The sequence below is a fragment of the Terrapene carolina genome, unplaced genomic scaffold (genome assembly GCF_002925995.2).
Source record: "Terrapene carolina triunguis isolate 2854851 unplaced genomic scaffold, T_m_triunguis-2.0 Scaffold95, whole genome shotgun sequence".
NCBI lineage: Eukaryota > Metazoa > Chordata > Testudines > Emydidae > Terrapene > Terrapene triunguis.
In genome coordinates, this window is record NW_020664446.1 from 26,157,156 (window position 1) to 26,176,618 (window position 19,463).

Here is a 19,463-nt window from a genome sequence, read left to right on the forward strand (position 1 = left end):
CAACAGCAGCGGAGGTGAGCTAGGGCGGCCGCGGCACATTTTTAGGGGCGGCATTCTGGCGCAGGCCATGCCGCCCCTAAAAATGTGCCGCCCCAAGCACCAGCTTGTTTTGCTGGTGCCTAGAGCCGGCCCTGCTCTGAAGAGTTAACTATCTAAAACCTATGGAGACCAATTTGTAATTATATAATCTTGAGACTTGGAACCTATAAAATAATCTCATTGTTTATATCAAATATCTCTTCTCAATTTTAAAGACTGTCATCCAGATTATCTGTTTTGAGTGAGATGCACTCAATACTGGACTAGGTGATGCAGGGTAACTGTGGTTTTAAACTACCTTTTGTAGCCTATGGATTCTATAACCAGTCAGGGAGCAACCTGGTCCCCACAGTAAACTGTAGCAACTCAAAGACTACTCTCCTTTACACATGGTTTTCCACATCCCCAACTGGTTGTTCTGATAAATGGGGCTAGCCAGAGGGGAGACACATCCCAGATTCATCCGGTTTCCCCAAGAAATCTGCTGTGTTCCAGGGACCAGGAGGGAGTGTCTAACTTAGCTTTCCATCAGTCAGGGATTATCCTTAGACAACCAAGAGGAATTGGCAGAAGACCAGGCTGATGGAGAGCTAAATTAGACACTCCCTCCTGGCCCCTGGACAACAGCAGATTTCTTGGGCAGCTCAGTGCTCCTGGAGTTGGAGTGAGAATTTGGCCCAACACATTTTGGTATATAATATAAATGACATTGGTACAGCCTATAAAGCAGGAGCTTTCAACGAGCAACCTCATTTCAATGTAATCCGCCATAGAGAACAAAATAGCTGTTTTAATTTTAGTCAGCAAAGAATTTGAATATGCACTTTCCCCACATAATAAGAATGGAGTATTTAAAAAAAAAAAAAAAAAAAAGACCTCACAAAAAAAAAAAAAATAAATAACAAAATGTGTAATTAATTTTAAAAAAAAAATTAAAATATTTATCTGAAATATGTAATGAGCCTGCCTTTTTACATTGGGGTTTTTTTTTTTATTTCTAAAGTATTTCACTAAAGGTCTTATTGGCATTCAGTCAATAAGATTTAAAACTAAATTACAATGCAAAAATCAGATAAAACTTAATATCAGCAGCTTATGCTGTACATTCAAATATTAACTAAAGTAAAAATCTGTGACCAAATTAGCAAAGCAGCAGCTACTCCACTAAGATGTCAAAACTTCTGGTGGTCTTTCTGTAGCCCACTGGTAAATGTGTGCTACATGTTCCCTTCTGTGCCCAATACACAAAGGATCTGAGTCTGTTTCAGCTCCAACTAGCTCTGGAGTTGTCCAGTTCAATCCTTGGTGCTTTGGACAAGATTGAGGAAAGGAATAGAATTTTGCAATCAGTTTCATTGGAAGCGAGATCAGTCCTGAAGAGTATCTCTATCAGTGTTGATGATTTGATGAGACAACAAGTGGTGCAAGGACAGGGCTTTTCACCTGTAGTCACTTGGTCTGCACCTAGCAGTACCTCTCTGAACCCAGAAGTATCCTTAGGATCCCAAATTTTTCTGCCTCACCAACATTCTACTCAGTGCTTATGGGCCTGATCATACAATCATTGACGTCAATGGCAAAACTATTTGATCTGAATGATGCAGGATCAGGGCCTCAGTTCTTTAGGCTCTTATGGATTGGACTTTGAGAGGAAACTCTCTCTTCAATTTGTGTACACAGCTCTACCACTTTTTAAACTATATGGAATTTAGGGAATTAAGGGAAAAAATTAGTCCTACCTTTGTATATTACCTATCCAAACAAGAAAAAATTGCATTTAAGTTCTCCATGTACACTGTCAAAATAATCAAATTAAATATTTAAAAAATAAAAAAAACAATTAAAAAAGAAGGAATCCCAAAGGAAGGTGTTTATTCCAAATTTCTGCCCACTCCTTCACACTCTGGTTCTGATTCTCCACTTTCTCACAGGAGGTTATATCAGGAGTAACTCCACAGATGTCAATGGAACTGCATTCATGTATAACCAGTAATTGAGAAGAGAGTCAAACCATCTGTGTTTATCTCAATAGACCTAATAAATGCATCACTTTCTAAGATTATTTTTGTCTTTAAAAAACAACAAAATAATGAAGCTGTGATTGAAATTTCTCAACTCCCCTGTTTAAGGCAAAGCTGTTCTTTGTATGTAGCTACAAAAGCAGTGAGAAGATTATGTTTTTCTCATCTTACTCCAATTAAACTAGGTATTAACACAGCTCAGAAACACGACAGTAGTAGCCTTATTTTATGGATGTTTGTTTAGAAATATCGTTTCACACACTGGAGACAATAACTTTAAAGTAGGGCTGTCAAGCGATTAAAAAAATTAATCGTGCTATTAAACAATAATAGAATACCATTTACTTAAATATTTTTGGTGTTTTCTACATTTTCAAATATATTGATTTCAATTACAACACAAAATACAAAGTGTACAGTGCTCACTTTATATTTATTTTTATTACAAATATTTGCACTGCAAAAAACAAAAGAAATAATATTTTTCAATTCACCTAATACAAGTACAGTAGTGTAATCAATTTATCATGAAAGTTGAACTTACAAAGTTGTAAGTTCAACTTTCATGATAAATTGATTACATAGAATTATGTACAAAAACCTGCATTCAAAAATAAAACAATGTAAAACTTTAGCGCCTACAAGTCCACTCAGTCCTACTTCTTGTTCAGCCAATCGCTCCGACAAACAAGTTTGTTTACATTTGCAGAAGATAATGCTGCCCGCTTCTTAATTACGTCACCTGAAAGTGAAAACAGGCATTTGGATGGCACTGTTGTAGCTGGTGTCACGAGGTATTTACATGCCAGATGAGCTAAAGATTCATATGTCCCTTGATGCTTCAACCACCATTCCAGAGGACGTGTCCATGCTGATGATGGGGTCTGCTCAATAACAATCCAAATCAGTGCGGACCGATGCATGTTCATTTTCATCATCTTGTTCAGATGATGCCACCAGGAGAAGGTTGACTTTCTTTTTTGGTGGTTTGGGTTCTGTAGTTTCCACATCAGAGTGTTGCTCTTTTAAGACTTCTGAAAGCATGCTCCACACCTCATCCCTCTCAGATTTTGGAAGACACTTCAGATTCTTAAACCTTGGGCCGAGTGCTGTAGCTATCTTTAGAAATTTCTCATTGGTATCTTCTTTGCATTGTGTCAAATTTGCAGTGGAAGCGTTAAAACAAACAACATATGCTGGGTCATCATCTGAGAGAGCTATAACATGAAATATATGGCAGAATGCGGGTAAAACTGCAGGATACATTCAATTCTCTCCCAGGGAGTTCAGTCACAAATTTAATAAAGCACTATTTTTTTAAACAAGCGTCATCAGTATGGAAACATGTTCTCTGGAGTGGTGGTCAAAGCATGAAGGGGCATATGAATGTTTAGCATCTCTGTCATGTAAAAACCTTGCAACGTTGTCTACAAAAGTGCCATGCGAATGCCTGTTCTCACTGTCAGGTGACATTGTAATTAAGAAGTGGGAAACATTATCTCCCATAAATGTAAACAAACTTGTTTCTCTTAGCGATTGGCTAACAAGAAGTAGGACTGAGTGGACTTGTAGGCTCTAAAGTTTTACATTGTTTTGTTTTTGAGTGAAGTTATGTAACAAAAATACATTTGTAAGTTGCACTTTCATGATAAAGAGATTGCACTACAGTATTTGTATGAGGTGAATTGAAAAATACTATTTCTTTTATAATTTTTACAGTGCAAATATTTGTAATAAAAAAGTGAGCACTGTACACTTTGTATTCTGTTTTGTAATTGATTTCAATTTATTTGAAAATGTAGAAAACATCAAAAATATTTAATAAATTTCAATGTGTATTCTATTTAACAGTGTGATTAATCGCAATTAATTGTTTTGAGTTAATCGCATGAGTTAACTGCGATTAATCAACAGCCCTACTTTAAAGCATTCAGAATCATAACTGACACACACACAAATTAGGAATTACACTGCATAAGTAGTAACATTTTAAAACTTAGGTCTAGCAGAATTAACAGATGAGAATCAGTATTCATAATTATGTTAAGTGGGGCTGGATGTGCCAGGGTGCTTGCAGGCAGCAGTGGATTTATATTCCTCTTAAGGGATGGAAAGCTTGTGTTGTGCTCCCCAATAATACACAACCACACAAGCACTGATTATCAGAACTGGAATCTTTGCTCTTTTGGATTAGTCAAGCCTCTTCATTTTACTGCTGCATTACAGTGGTTCTTGCTGGCTCATTGACACTTTTTTCTCCTAAATGATTCTTGGTTGCAGTTGCTGGCCTTAAGAAAATGGCAGCAAAGTAGCATTTGTTGAGCTGGTATTTTTACAGATATTGATATAACTCATTTCAGGTCAGTACCAGTTTCTGGAATGCACAAGTTTCCCCCTGAATTCTGCCCCCCTTATGGAAAAGAACTATGCTGGGTTCTAGCCACCCTTACCAACATATTTCATCTCCATCTGAAGCATTACCACCATGGTCAGTTTAGTGGAGCTCTTATTCACATACTGCTCTTTGCTTACCATGGCCATTCACCCTTCTTGACTAGCATGAACCTGCCGCTCCAAAGAGAAACTTTTACCTTCAGATCAGGAGAATTTCTGCCTGTCATAACTAAGGCCCCTGCATGCCTATGAGGGAAACAATTTACTAATCTTTATCTGATCCAGGTAAGTGCCCCGCCCCAAAAAAACAAACAAAGGGTAAACTTTAACCAGACTCCACCTCCAAATAAGTACCTTCTCTAATTTCTTAGGTCCAATCAGCCAAACTTATCATCCCTATAGCAACCATCCTGTGCTAGAGGGGGTTTGTCTGTCAAACTGTAAACCCAATTTTGAATTAGGGCCTCCATTTTGTATTATGTGCTCAACACATGCCAAAGGCAAATCACTTTGATTTATTCCAGAAGGAACCCTGCCCAATAAAGATGCTTGATACCTCATTGAAGAAGCATCATAGAGGAGACATCACTGAGCAACCTAGACCCATCAACTTTGATTGTATCTCAACTCCTCCCCCCATCAAAACAAAGCTTTTTCTATACAGGGGCATCAACATGACTGGTCTCCACCTTCTCAGCCTGAGCACATGACAAAAAGAGACAAAAGCTGTACTTAAGAAGTGGTGCCATTCTCTGCAAGGGAAGCCAACCATGGCCATGTATAAGTGGCACATGTAGGAGAGAAGAAGAAAGGAATGCCTGAAATATAGACATGCCCCACACTCACAGAATGCGTAAAACACCCTCTCCTGGTCTGATATCTCAATACTTTTTTGTTATTTTGCAAAGTTCTGTAACTGTCAAGTGTAACTCTTAAGAGTACAGACATTGTGGTTAAGAACTTCCTTTGCTAAGCCTGTTACTTGTTTTCCTGCCATATTGTCCTCAAAAGGAGTTAAACTAGAAGCCAGAGTTCCCACAGTGAGACATAACTCTGAAGGAGCACATGTAAGCAAGTAGGAGACTTGGGAGATCTAAAGCACTTGTACCAGGGTCTGGGACAGCTGGACTGCTCAGTCCCATGTCACAAGGAAGGGCTCTGACAAGAGGTCTGAGCCTGCAAGTGTGTCCTATAGATCTAGACCTAGAAAGATGACTAGACTCTGCCCAGACCGAGTTGACTTAGAAGCATATGGGACACAGTGGACGGGTCCACTTACAACAGACTGTTGCCATACACAGAGTATGTCCTCTCTCGCCACGTCCTCTTAGTGACATCATTATGGGGGGGAACCAACAATGACCAGTAGTAACAAAACCTCACATGTTGCTATTGCTGCCTCTGATGGATAGGGTGTGTATCTCTCTATCAAAGGGTCTTATACCTTGCAGGGCCAGGGTCAAGACATTTGGGAAACATGGGGAAGTCACAGGCAGGGGACTTGTATAAACCCTATGGGTGGTATTTGTAAAAGGCTTCAGCCTTAGCCTAAGACTGCTCCCAATGAAGTCAAGCCTCTACACAGCCTAAATCTCCCAGCATTTGCAGCATAATTGACTGATTGAGCCTGCCTGAGCTAATTCAACTCTCTCAGGGCCAGTGTGAGTAGTATACCCATCACGCTACTGTAATAGTGCTGTCCAGTATAACTGATTATAGAGATTAGTTTTAACAAGATAATGTTAAGGCTGATAGCTTTAAGACAGATATAACATATTCTGCTATTTTCGAACTTTTCATGCAAATTATTTTGACATTGCCTTACATAAACTTTATACAAGGAGAACATGGAAAGATCATTAATTACCAACTTACTTTATAAATCATACATGAGACAAGCAAAATGCAATTGCCCCCGGGGTACACAAATTATGTTCTTTTAAAGATTTATTTTTCTTTGAGAACAATAAGTCATCCTTAATAAATGTCAATGCACTGATGTTTTTAACTGAAAGGCAGACAGCATTGTAAAGTATGTCCTACACAGGGGATTATCTGTATATTAGATTATTTTTCCTTGATGCTTTTCCAGTCATTAACTTCTGTGGAGAAATAGAAATGTAATTTTGTTCTTGACAGCAAAGGGCTACTTTTGACCAATTGACCATTTTTTCCTGCAAGGAAAGGAACTTTAATTTAACTTCAATATCTCATCCACTGTGTATTTCAATAGAAGAGATCATGAGTAGTCATTTTACAAGAGTTGTGTGTACTAGGTTATGACTAAAAATATGCAGCATCTGCAGAGGATATAACTGATGTAATGAGAAGTGAATTCAGCTCACTCCATTAATATATACGTGGTAAGTTAGGCTTTTAAACAGGTGTTTCTTGCATTAGCATTTATGGGACTCTTTCTATAATTTTCTATATAAACTCTATAAATTTGTTTCCATTTCTGTGAACTCAGACACAGAATGCCATATACAGTTTGAAAATGTGTGTGTCCTTTATTAAGGCAATGGGAACAAGCATAAATATAATAGAACAAAAACCTTAGACCAGGGGTAGGCAATCTATGGCATGTGTGCCAAAGATGGCACGCAAGCTGATTTTCAGTGGCACTCACACTGCCTGGGTCCTGGCAGGGCCGGCGCAACCCATTAGGTGACCTAGGCAGTCGCCTAGGGCACTACAATTTTGGGGGCGGCGACCGTGGCAGTATTTCAGCGGTGGGACCGTCCGCCACCTCTTTGGGGGGCAGCATTTCGAGGTGGGACCTTCCGCCGCCTAGGGCAGCAGAAAAACTGGCGGCGCTCCTGGGTCCTGGCCACCGGTCGGGGGGGGCTCTGCATTTTAATTTAATTTTAAATGAAGCTTCTTAAACATTTTAAAAACCTTATTTACTTTACATACAACAATAGTTTAGTTATATATTATAGACTTATAGAAAGAGACCTTCTAAAAACGTTAAAATGTATTACTGGCACGGGAAACCTTAAATTAGAGTGAATAAGTGAAGACTCAGCACACCACTTCTGGAAGGTTGTTGACCCCGACTTAGACTTTGATCCAAAGTCCCTGGAAGTCAACAGCCGTCCTTCCATTTGGCTTATATTGAGTAAGGTTGTCTAAAATGGACACCTTCATCCCCATCTCACTGTTCGCATATTCCATTAAATCCCTTTTTACTGTGTTTTACATAAGCATATTGATAGTCTTTGCAAAGTGAGCAGCATCAAATGTATGGGCTGACTGATTAATGTTTAGGTGAAATCCCAAATCTATTTAGCATGTTCAAGCACATACTTTCAAGCTTGTCTGCCTTCAAGAAGCAACTATATACTCCACAGGAGAAAATACCCATAAAAAAGTAGTTTAGTGTGAAAGATTGATAATGGGATTATTGCTCAGACACTCAAAGCTTGATATTTGATATCCTATCAGCCTTTCATTTGTAAGGAAAGCACAATTGTCCTAGCCTGACATGTTTATCATTGCAAAGCTGAGCCAGTTATCTAAATGTGATAGCTCCTTGGTTTGATAATATTCTATCATGTCTATGGCAATTCATGCAGAGCAGGTTAGTGCAACTGTAAATCAAAAGTACATTTCTTATGGTGACTTCTGCTTCTTAGAATACTTCAGTATTTCAATTCAAGAAGCCTTTTCTCTAAACGGATACATCTGGCATGATGTGATTTTTTTTTTCAGTATAGGAAAAGTATGTCTCCCCTGTGTTTAGATTTTTCTCAAAGAACCTGTTTTTAACTACAGACCTAGAAAACATAATTTTTAGTATATATACACACATTCTTCATACATACATCTCACAAGAGTTTTAACGACCAGTGTGACACAGGCTTTCACTAGAGCTCTTATATGACATTGTTTTGGTGAATTCAGTGGATCTCTGTACCCAGATATACCCTAGTGCCTTCGGCCAGTTGGCATCCAGAGGTTCTTGAGTCACAGAGTATAACTGATTAACTCACCAAAAACTAGCACTACTTTATTCTTAATCAACTCCTACTGTATGTCTAACAGAGGCCTTCCAATAGTAGGTGATTACAATATGGAGGGCCACCCAACCTGGCATAGATTTACAGTGCTTTCTCACTGAAGTAAATAGAGTGGTATGGGATAAAATTTAATTGAGATTTTGTGCCCATATTTTTGTAATCCATAAGAATTACATAACTACATAGAATTAGTTAAGATTTGAGTTTCAAGCTCACCTCTGAATTTCCTCTCATTTGCACATTTGAATCAAGTTGAATCAAAGTACACCTCTACCCCGATATAACACGATCCGATATAACACGAATTCGGATATAACGCGGTAAAGCAGCGCTCCGAGGAGGCGGGGCTGCGCACTCCGGTGGATCAAAGCAAGTTTGATATAACGCAGTTTGACCTATAATGCAGTAAGATTTTTTGGCTCCCGAGGACAGCGTTATATCAGGGTAGAGGAGTAGTGGCTTTATAAATGCATGGATCATTTTAAAATGACATCTCAATCTAACACAACAATAAATACTAATAATTGTTTTTCCCTCAGGACTAAAATACACAAAGCCACATATATCACAAGCTGTTAAATTCAATTCCTACTCAACAGTCATTTAACAAAAAGCATTTGTGACCAAAAAAAAAAAAAAAATCACAAAACGCACAGTCTCTGTATGATTCAGATTGAATAAAAGCGGCTACATGGTATCAAAGAAAATCTCTTACCTGGAAACGGTGAAGTCAAAACTGGTATTTTGACAGGTGACAGAGTGAGCACATGGCAAGGTTGGATACTTGTAGGTGATGGTCCCTGAGTTGCTTCTGAATCTACGGACACCATGGCAGCTGCTGCTGCAGCAGCAGCTAATGCAATTGTCTGATGACTGCCCACTTGTTTAAGGCTATTCTGGCAACCACCTATGGAAGAGTTAAGTAAAATTTGTTTTATTTTACATTTGAAACAAATATTTGTTGGCAAGTTAAGACACACACTCTATAAATAATACTGTTTTTCAATCTTCCTATATTACAATATAAGAAGACACCAAAATGTCTTTATTATTATTGCAATATTAGTAGCTTAGTCCTCTACTGGCTGCACATCCAGCCATCCAACTTAATTTAATAGGACATCAAGATGCATCAGAATTCTATGTTAATACACTGGAGTGTTAGGTGTCATTTTACACACTATAAAGTTGCTTCACATGCTGACTCACCCAAGGTCACAGAATGTGTCTGGTTGAGCCAGTAATTGAACCCAGATTTCCCAAGTCCCCAGGGAGCACCTTGTCCACCAGACACCCCTCCACCCTTAACTCATAGCTTTTGTACCATAGACTGCTTTTTGTGTTATAAATGTCCCTGTATAGTACATTTTTAAAAACAAAAAAAATGTTTTCATGCTTTCAGATATGGGTTCTAACATAAAGGAATGGTGATTTGTGCATGATTTGAAAACATCATGTATATTGTAACTTATCTATATAGTTACCACAATCATGTGAAGAGCTCTGGATGGGGGTGCACAATAGTAGCAGCTGCTGGCACTTACCCCATCTTTGACCTAGGGGAAAGTGAACTGAACCATGAAGAAACTAAGAATTCTGGTCTCACTGAAAGGTGTTAGTTCTGTATACTTTACTGTCCTTATAACTGAACAAGGTCTCACACCCCTATCTTATAAAAGCAGACAAGTGTCATATACCCATTTTACAAATAAAGGAACCAAGAGGTAACATGAGGTCCCTTCTGGCATGGCTGTGAATAGAACCCAGGTATCTAAAATGGCAAGTCTCGTCCACTTCGCTATGCTACTTTTTAGGATGAACGTGCTAAATCTTTGTACTGGGGTGTGATATCTGTAACTACTAGGTCACATTACCATCAGAACTAGGAACAGAATCCTGCATGGGCTCTACCTTCCAGCATTTCCTGACGTTTGATTTTGCAATCGAACCATTTGTATATTTTTTTAATATTACCTATATCTATAGGACTATTCTCCTGTAATTATAGGCATGTAATTGCCATCAATGATACCAAGTTGCATGTACATAGAAGCCCTGCCACTGGAAGCACTCTATCCACAGAGAACCGCCTGATTTAAATGGGACTTCCATTGGGCCTGAAGAGAAGAATGTACCTCGTACTATGTAACATTTACCTTTAACGTATAACAAGCTTAGGGGAAGACCTTTAGAGCTCAATCACGTCTAAGTATGTTAAATAAACAAGAAAATGAGTAGTAAAAATCCTAAGAAGGAAACCTAATTTGACAAACACCAGCTGTTACCCTCTCTACACTGAGCTATGTATTCAAAAATTAAGCAATCATTAGCTTATTATGTCATTTAGCAAATGTTTTCAGTTCATGTGGAAATCCTTTAGGCAATAAGAGCCAACTGGTAATTCTGCAAAAATCACTATTTGATCAGAGCTGTCACTTTAGGCATTTCACAGGTTTATAGCATTTCTTTTTCCAAATGAGTTTGGAGACTAAAGGAACCCTTAGGGCCAGATCCTGGTACCTCTTGTGGCCATTTCCCACCTGCCTACTGACATAAACCACTTGAAGAGCTGGCAGATGTGGCTATCTAGGGATTCCTCTGGCATGGGAGAACCTCTCCTGGCTATATTAGGCTATACCTCTCCTGCCCCCAGTGGAGGGGGCTTGGCCAAGATAAAAGGGGAAAGGTCAGTGCCCCCTGTGTTCTGGTGATTTCTGGCAGCTAGAAGAGTCCCTTACATCCATGTATAGCTCACACAACTTGGAACAGTCCAGAGGCTGCTTTGTGTTGTGCATTATGGCTAAGTGGCCCCCAAATCAGAGGACATGAAGGTGGTCTTATACCACCACCCTTATGCCCCACTCCACCACTGAGCTGGGTACAGAAGGGTCAGATCTGAGACTCAGACCCTTGGTTCTTTCTATACTCCAGTAGATTTCTAAAAAGGTAAAGTAAACCAGCGGCCAAATTTAACACAGGCATAAGAGGAGTCATTCCACTGAAGTCAACAGAATTGTGAATGTTTTGAATTTAGCTAAACAGGAGAGTGGGTTGTGTGGGTAAAGAGATTTCCTTTAGTATCTATATTTCCTAAGCTTACACTTACTTCCCTCTTTATTAGTCTTTGTTTGCAATGCAGATGTAAGCAAAATATTTTGCCAGAAAAATAGGCTTTACAACATTAGTAACACATACCAAATGTATACAGTAGTCATTTCAAGTAATTTCTATTATTCCTGACGTTATTGTCAGTTCTAAGATATTTTCTATTAAAAAACAAAACAACAAAATAACAACCACATGTAAGCCATATATAAGCACATGTCCTTGTTAGTACAACAAGCACATAGGCCAGAGAAACACTAGCAAACACGAATACAAAGTCTTTGATATTTCAACCTGCAACAAATGAAAGAAAGATAGATTACATCTACCAGGGCCAAAATGGAAATATTCAAAAATGGCAAGTCAAACCATCTGATGACAATGATTTTGTTATTTCTAACATTTCCTTCTGGGATCTCATGGGCCTATGGGTTAAGTTAATCAAATCCTCATCAGTAGTCTGCCCTTGGATAGAGAGTCTGTGTTTCCAATTCCAGGGTTTTTCTGCTGTCACCAAACAAAATAAAAAAAATATCCTGTAACTGTTCATGGACTCTGACAAAGTATATAAAGAAAAGAGACTCTTCTACGTTTCCCAAAAGGCTGTTATTAAGCAGGGAGAATGTTCTCTTCTAGCTTGATTTTTTTTTAATTAAAAAAGGATTCTGCAACATAAAGATACAATTCTCAACATGGGTGAAGGAAAGGAACAAAACAACAGTATAGGAACTAGAACAGTGGGCAAAGTAAGCTATGTCATCATCTTCTTAGCATATGCGCAATGTGCCTCAGATGGCATGTGACCAGAATTATCACCAAATTTGGTCCGCTGTTTGGATCATTAGTACCCAGCCTGGGCCAGGGAAGCTAACGGGGAGTGTGACATGAATGCTGATCCATGCCCCCCAGCCTTGCCATGAGCACATGTGGGTGAAATTAGTGAAGTGCTAGAAGTTTTCAGGACTTGAGCCCTTTGTTACCATTTCACCAATCAATTAATAAAGTTTTGGTGATTTCCCTGCCTTTGATGGAGTGTACTCTCTCTCTCTCTGGACAGTATTAAATCATTCCTGGAAGAAAGGGCATATCTAAGGATCCTAATACATCGTTCAGATAAAACTTTCTTCTCTGGAACATATCAGATTGTGCCAAATAGCAGATATTTTCAAAACGTTTTCTTAGAACCACCACTATAAGGTCAACACTCAGATACTTCAAAAGTTGAATAATGTTCTACACTATCATCAATATATGTCTGAGAAACAAAGTCTAATGCTTTTCAGTGATGTTCACTTCTAAGAAGTTGGGGTTTTTTTTAACCTAGAGATGCTTGCTTATCACAGAGGATTTCTATTTAAGTGTGAAAACACATTAATATGTTGCACAGTTCTTTACAAGCAGACATCCACCATCCTGCTACAATATGTTTACCACAGGTTAAGGGGAAAATATTTGTGGGAGGCTTTTGTTAAAAATGATGGCAGCACACTTATGTGTGAAATAACTGAGGAACAAGATAGCAGGGGTAGCCATAAAGACATGAACAAGAAAGGACAAGAGAATCAACCTAAGATTAAAGAAAACAGGGGAGTAGGTAGATAACCCAGGTTCCACAGCAGCAGGGCCGGCTTCAGGCACCAGCTTACCAAGCAGGTGCTTGGGGCGGCCACTCCGGAAAGGGGCGGCACGTCCAGCTGTTCGGCGGCAATTCGGCGGACGGTCCCTCACTCCTGCTCGGAGCGAAGGACCTCCCGCCGAATTGCCGCCGCAGATCGCGATCACGGCTTTTTTTGTCTTGTTTTGTTTGGCTGTTGGGGCGGCCAAAACCCTGGAGCTGGCCCTGCACAGCAGATACCATTTGATCCCCAAACATCCATTATATAAGCAACTACATGGTAAAGTGTCTAGACACACAGCAGCCTAAGACTAACTGTTTCTGTTAGACCCGCTTCTTCATTCTCTCACAGGGTTATCTATGTAGTTTTGGGATTCAAGAATTGTCCATGCTTTCCTATTCTTGACTCATGTGCCTCATGTCCATCTGACAGTTCAGACATCCTGAAGTTCTTACTACAGTGCATGCATGGTGTGTTTAAAGAATGAACCACTACTAAAGACCTACAGGAATAACCAGCCTGAGGAGCCACACTAGAGCATACCACAGATTGTGCTCTATTTAGGTCCTGAATTATCCCATTTTTTCTCTTCCACAATAGCATACTTTTCCCATTCACATTGACTTTGTCCATGACATACAGACAATGAAACAGGATTCTGTGCTGCTCTTTTGTCTGCCCAATGTCCTCCCCAACCGCATGTTCCTTTTATGACTTCTTTCTCTGCAGCCACAAAGGACATATCAGAATGTGCTCTCTCATTATTACTACTATTAATAAACAGTTAAAACCATTACATTTCTTCTCTAGGATCAACAAAACGGGCTGTTTCTTTTCTTTAACAAAACAGAAATAAGGATTTTGGATGCCACTGGAATTTACAGGGTCAGTCCTATCTGAAGAGGGCAATTCCAGCTCTTCTTTTTAAAAAAAAAAGTTCTTTGTACTATAGAATCTCACTGTGCAAATTAACTGATTAAACTCATTTTAAAATGTTCTGCAGTTTTACAGGCTTTTTTTTCTTTTTTCTTTTTTTTAATTCTGCCTACAATGGACTTTTATAAAGATCTTTCCCATAAGATCTACAGAAAAAAAATTAAAACAGCAAAATCAAGTCATCCACAAAGGAAAGTAAATTCTGTGATTGCATCAACCAGCAGAGGTGCTGGAACAATTTTTATGGTGGGGGTACTGAGAGCCATTGAACCAAACTGTAAACCCTGTTTATAGTAGAAACCATTTCATGCCAGGGGGTGCGGCAGTATCCCCAGCACCCCTAATTCCAGCACTTATGTCAAACAGTTAAAAGCCTTTGGAATACTTCAGTCATCTAGGAGGGGTGGACTATCTTAAATATAGCAGCATAGTGCTCCTTGCAACTTCCTTTATATCTGTTCATTAGGATGGGTAAAATATATGGGATTTGCTTTTAATTTTGTTTTAATTTGTGTTGCAGATTCCCATCCATATTTTTTTTTTATTAAGTGCCTCACAGGGACTGACTTTTTGTATTAAAGTGGCATCTTCTTCGCTTTGATGAGAAAATTAGCCGGACTTTAATTTTGCAGTCCTTTCTACTTCACCGCATATCTTCAAAAGACATCAGTCTAATACAAATAGAACTGTGTTTCAATGTGTGTGTCTGTACCTATACACAACCCTCCATATGTAGTGGTAATAGCTTTATAACAAACTGTAAAACAGTTGATACATCTTACAACTCTAAAACATTTCAAAAATACTTTTTATATTGTATACATGTTCAATAGTAGAGTGTGGGGGGAAATATCAAGGACAACACTTGTAAAAAAGTGAAAAACACTTTGAAACTGCTAAATCTTTATACATAAATTATTTAAAATATTTTTCAAGCCTTATAAATATATTTGTAGCAAATGAAAGTGCTATAAAATGAAATATCACTTAAATCCCTTTAGGATTATAAATGTAATAACTTTTAATGTATAGTTGTTGACCTTTTTTAATTTAACACATTGTACAGAGGAGAAGATGTACACCCTTTTTTTTTTTTTTGAAAGATAGAGGTTTATTTCTTTAATTCATAAAACCATTTTGTTGAATGTGTATTTCCTTGTTTGTTTAATAGTTTGAATCAAGGAATTAGTAAACAGAATAAACAAAGGGCCAGATTCCCCTCTCACACCCTCTGACCACATGCATAATGTCATCATGTGGCCATGCATATTGCCATGTAATTCCTCTTGTTTTTGAATTTACTAAGTAATAGTGCAGCAGAATCCAAGATTTCATTTAACAAGGAATTATGTCTATCACTTATGATTGTTAGGACACCTGTAAAAATGTGAATCTCAAGTGATGCAGTGATGTTTGCCTGAGAGCTTGAAACAGGAGTTCTGAGAGGTCTGAGCTGCCCCATTTTTACCAACTAAAACCTTAGGCCAGACTCAGACTTTATGATCTAGCCCACAGAAAGGGACATCATGTTGTCGTGCTGTCTCTGGAGCAGCCCTGGAGGGAATAAGAGGTGGCAGATCCACACCTGTCACAGCATATGCTCCCTCCCTGTCAAACTGTGTAACTATGCTACCAGATATGTTGAGGGCTCAGAGTTAAGGTTTCACTCACACCCATTCCTGCCCACCTGTACAAAGTGGTGATGCAGCAGCTCCACAGAGCCTGCACCCCCCAGCCCCTATGCTCAGAAAGTTGAGGAATAAGTAAGATGGTGCTTTAAATTCCTTCCATTCCCTTGAGCTGGAATGCAGGATAGGCTATAATTAGTTCCCTAATTAGGAGTCTTCTTATGACAACATTATTAACTATTTCACTACCAGTTATTTTAGCAGAAAAATCAATCTACTGTCCTTCTCTGACATTGCTGGATGTAGTGGCTGATACTGGGAAACTGTGTGACAGAGCAGCTAGTTGCCATCAATGATTTCAGAGATGAGAAATGAGAAATTCAATCCTGTTCCCAAACCTGAAGTCAGCACCACCCTTCCCAAAATGGGGAGGAAAAAAGGAGATACATCCTCCCCCCACTACTGGAGCCAGAAGCAAAACTCCCTTCATCTTCCTGAGTGCCAAAGGCCCTTATTGTCACCTACCCAATGGCAGAACTTCTAGCTTCTACATGACACCTGTACAATGCAGTTTTACATTTTTCAATACAAAGGTCTAGTGCAGAACGAAAAAAAAAAATTGTAAACTTGGGCCCTGTTTAAAATAAACTGAATTTATTATCAGAATAAACATACAACACAGATATTATATTAACTGGAATGAGGAAGGGCAGTTGGGACTTTGGGGTCAAAGTCTCAACTGTCTGGAAATTCTATCACATAATTCACTGCTCCAGGCCACATAATCTGTGTCTCTGAGTGTTGCATAGAACCCAGGGCCTTGCTTATATTGGTGTGAATCAGGAATAGCTATACTGAAGTCAATAGAGATACACAGATATATGTTTAATCAGGATTATATACAGAGTTTAATATTAATTTTTCCACAAAGGTTGCCATTCAGCACACACTGATATAGTAGCTGGAAAGGAGCCATGCCTACTTGCAAAAATATCACTTAATCCTAACATATGATTGTGATACTTCCTGAGCTAACTGCGCCTCTGACCTCTAGGTGGCTTCTGGCTATGACATTTCTCAGAGCAGTATCCTGTGATCATCTCCCTCCAGACCGGGGACCTAGGTCTGCAGATTCCTGTAATTCACATTCAGGTCTCACCTTAGTTCAGCACAGGCAGTCCTATTCTCTCAGGGGAAATGACAGGGTTAACCAGTGACTAGCCAACTCTTGTAAAGCAGAGTACTATTTATTCTGAGAGATCGATATGGCAATTTCTTGCAGTATCTTTGGGAGATCTTACTGTATTAAGTTTATGAATCATTTTGGGCCAGGGACTGTATGTAATTTCACGGGGAAGAGTAACTACACTTCCTCCAGGAATTAAGAACAGTGGGGAATGATTAGGCAAATTCACACTGGCTGTAGCACCTCCATAAGGGTACCACCACCTGGAAATGCTCGCATATAATAGTTCAAACTGGATTCTTCAGAGACCAATAGACAAAGAGAGGACTTTTGTATATATAGCTTGAATTTAAACTAACTCAGGCCTGCTTTCTGATCCCATTAGGTCTCAGGGTCCAGCCATCACCTGTGTCTGGGCAGAGACCCTTGTCCGACTGCCTTCTGACCAAGAGTCTTAAGGCCACACAGCCCCCTGTCATACACTGCGGTAACCTCAGAAAGCCAGTCTACCTAACAGCCAGCACCTGTGCTTTGCTTTTTCTCCAAGGGCTATGACCAGCATGGCTAGCAGTTACAAGTTACCACAAAGCTCTCTCTCAGCAGAGGCATTTTTTCTTAGGATAAAAGCATCACAGAGAAGTCAAAAATCAATACCTCCTTACAACACATAGCAAAATCTCCCAGAGATCCAGTTCCAGAGTGTTTGAACTATGTGATTGCACCCTTAAGGAATATGAAGGAAGCCGAGCCTCTCACTGAGGAATGCATTTAAGAGGGACTAAAAGAGGTCTAAAGAATGGCTCACCCTTTTACTGTGACATCATCCTTTCTTTTCCTGCAATCCCCTCTCACTTATTACACACTTCCAACTTTTGCAACAAATGAAGCAGGGATCCGCCTCCTTCAATACACTGCCCTGATTCATCCTCAGAACAAGTCCAACCTGTGCACTAAATCAAACAAGGGGTGCTGAGCTAACAATAGTATGTGATCTTGTAATTGAAGATTATTTCGTAATAGACATGAATTAAGGTCTTAAGTGCTTGGCTTTGCAACCTTAATATTCTTTTTAACATATTTTTGTGTCTGTAATTTCCTAGGTTTTTATATAAAAAAAAACTGAATAAACAAATTCCATCATGTGTACTCACATGGGTCATCAGCAGGACGGGAAACTTTAGATCCACCATACAGACCTCTGCCACCTGATCCAACAGAGTAACTCATAGCAGTAGGGGGTTGTCATCCTCTATGTGGATCAGCATATAACACAGTCAACCTGTGGAACTCCTTGCCAGAGGCTGTTGTGAAAGCCAATATTATAACAGGGTTCAAAAAGAAAACGAGGTAAATTCATGGAGGATAGGTCCAGCAATGGCTATTAGCCAGGATGTGCATGGATGGTGTCCCTAGCCTCTGTTTGCAGAAGCTGGGAATGAGCAACAGGGGATGGATCACTTGATGATTACCTGTTCTGTTCATTCCCTATGAAGCACCTGGCATTGGCCATTGTTGGAAGACAGGATCCTGGGCTAGATGAACTTTTGGTCTGACCCAGTATGGCTGTTCTTATTAGCAGGGCATGGGTCACTTTGCCTATGGGTTTCACAGATATCTGCTGACAGAAGAGGAATGGTGAGACTCAGGAATCCTTGGTTTCATTCCAGCTTCTGGAAGTTAGTGCTCCCTAGTGGGCACAGACTTCTACTCATTTCAACACCCTCCCCCGCAGCTTCTGTTCTATTTCCTTCAACTTGTCCTTGTCCCATTCCTGTCTCTTCTCCATCCCTGGTTCCTTGTCCCAGTCCCATCCTCCTCATGTAGCTAGTCCCAATTCAATTTCTCAAGCTTCTCATCCCACCAAGTTCCCGTCTTTTCCATAGCAAGTCCTAGTTTCAGGCCTCTGAACTCCCTGGTTCAGTCTTCTTTCCCCACCCCCAACTCTCAGCCCCCTTTCCCACCAGTCCCAGTTCTTGCCTTTCTGGTTCCTCATCTGATCTTTCTCCATCACTACCACACTGGCCTCCAATCACCCCTTTCCCAACCATGTTCCTCATTCAATCACACTCCCCATGTCTTTGTCCCAGGTTCCTGTCCCTATCTTTATGCCCACCCCATCAAGTTCTTCCCCAGTATACTAGCTAGTCCTCAAATCTGTCTCCACTCCCCACTCACCTCTTTACTCTGCCTCACTGGTTCTTAGTCCCAGTCTCCTTGCCCAGCCAGTTTCAATCTCTCCCCCTGCGATGGGTCCTCATCTAATTACAGTCTCCCTCCACCTACTAGCTCCCAGTCCACTTCATTTTTCCTTTCCATCTCCCAGTTTCAGCCTCATTGCCCAATCACTCCCTGTCTCTCACATCTGCCACCCAACTCCCAGGCTCTGCCCCTCATTGCCGTCTCCTTGCCCAGCCAATACTGCTCTCCTTCTGCTCCCAATCTCCTTGTCCAGCCAGTCCCAATTTCCACCCCCATCCACAAACTCTTTGTCCCAATCTACTCCGTTCTCCCCTCCC

General features: G+C 39.9%; 1 protein-coding gene across 1 annotated transcript in view; it reads right to left on the reverse strand.

Annotated features, from left to right (window-relative positions):
- Window positions 1–19,463, reverse strand: part of TCERG1L (transcription elongation regulator 1 like) — a 218,544-nt gene that overhangs the window by 186,858 nt on the left and 12,223 nt on the right. The window contains exon 4 of the mRNA XM_024213278.1: window positions 9,192–9,383. Coding sequence (XP_024069046.1) covers window positions 9,192–9,383 — 192 coding nt within the window. The remainder of the gene's footprint in view (window positions 1–9,191; window positions 9,384–19,463) is intronic.